This window comes from Mycetomoellerius zeteki, unplaced genomic scaffold (assembly GCF_001594055.1).
Source record: "Mycetomoellerius zeteki isolate Tzet28-1 unplaced genomic scaffold, Tzet1.0 C4289158, whole genome shotgun sequence".
Lineage (NCBI taxonomy): Eukaryota > Metazoa > Arthropoda > Insecta > Hymenoptera > Formicidae > Mycetomoellerius > Mycetomoellerius zeteki.
The window spans coordinates 1-577 of NW_017255298.1; the positions used below are offsets into that span (position 1 = coordinate 1).

At 39.3% G+C, this 577-nt stretch overlaps 1 protein-coding gene across 1 annotated transcript; it reads left to right on the forward strand.

The window, feature by feature from the left end:
* The first annotated feature begins 6 nt into the window (after nt 1-6).
* LOC108731427 (RCC1 and BTB domain-containing protein 1-like) lies at nt 7-571 on the forward strand. The gene is made up of 3 exons (XM_018461794.1): nt 7-69; nt 151-375; nt 451-571. Exons 2-3 carry the CDS (start codon nt 163-165, stop codon nt 475-477), a joined length of 240 nt encoding a protein of 79 aa, XP_018317296.1. The 5' UTR covers nt 7-69; nt 151-162; the 3' UTR covers nt 478-571.
* The last annotated feature ends 6 nt before the right edge of the window (nt 572-577 follow it).

Sequence of the window (577 nt, forward strand, 5' to 3'; positions counted from 1 at the left end):
GCTTGGGGTAGGAATCATTACGGCCAGTTAGGGATCGGCAACCTGATAGACTCTTTTGAACCAGTCTTAGTAAATTTATGTTTATTGCCATTATAAAAGGAACAGAAGAAAAACAAGATCTTTATGATCAATTAATTATTGTATCATCAGGTCAAGCATCAAATGGGAAAGGTATCCGATATTGCCGCTATACACAGTAGGTTCATAAGCATTGCGGTTGGCGAAGGAGGGTGTGTCTATGTGTGGGGTTGCTGCAAACATATGAACGTTTTGACCCCAACCGCTACTTCGTCTTCAAACATACACAACGCGATTGCATCTTACGGGTGGCCAAGCGTTATGCACAAACCATTGATTTGTTTGTGCTTAAGTCAGGTACTTATTTGTTTCGTTTGCACTTTCTCGCATTTTCAAAATGTACAGGGTGATTCATTTTAATTTTAACCACAGATGTCTATACAATACCTAGATCGCTAACTTGGGCTTTAGCACAATAGCACACAAGAAGATGACGGCTACTTTATAAATTACTTTGAAGCATTTAGGCACGGTTGTTCCACCTTTTGGTAAATTTTAC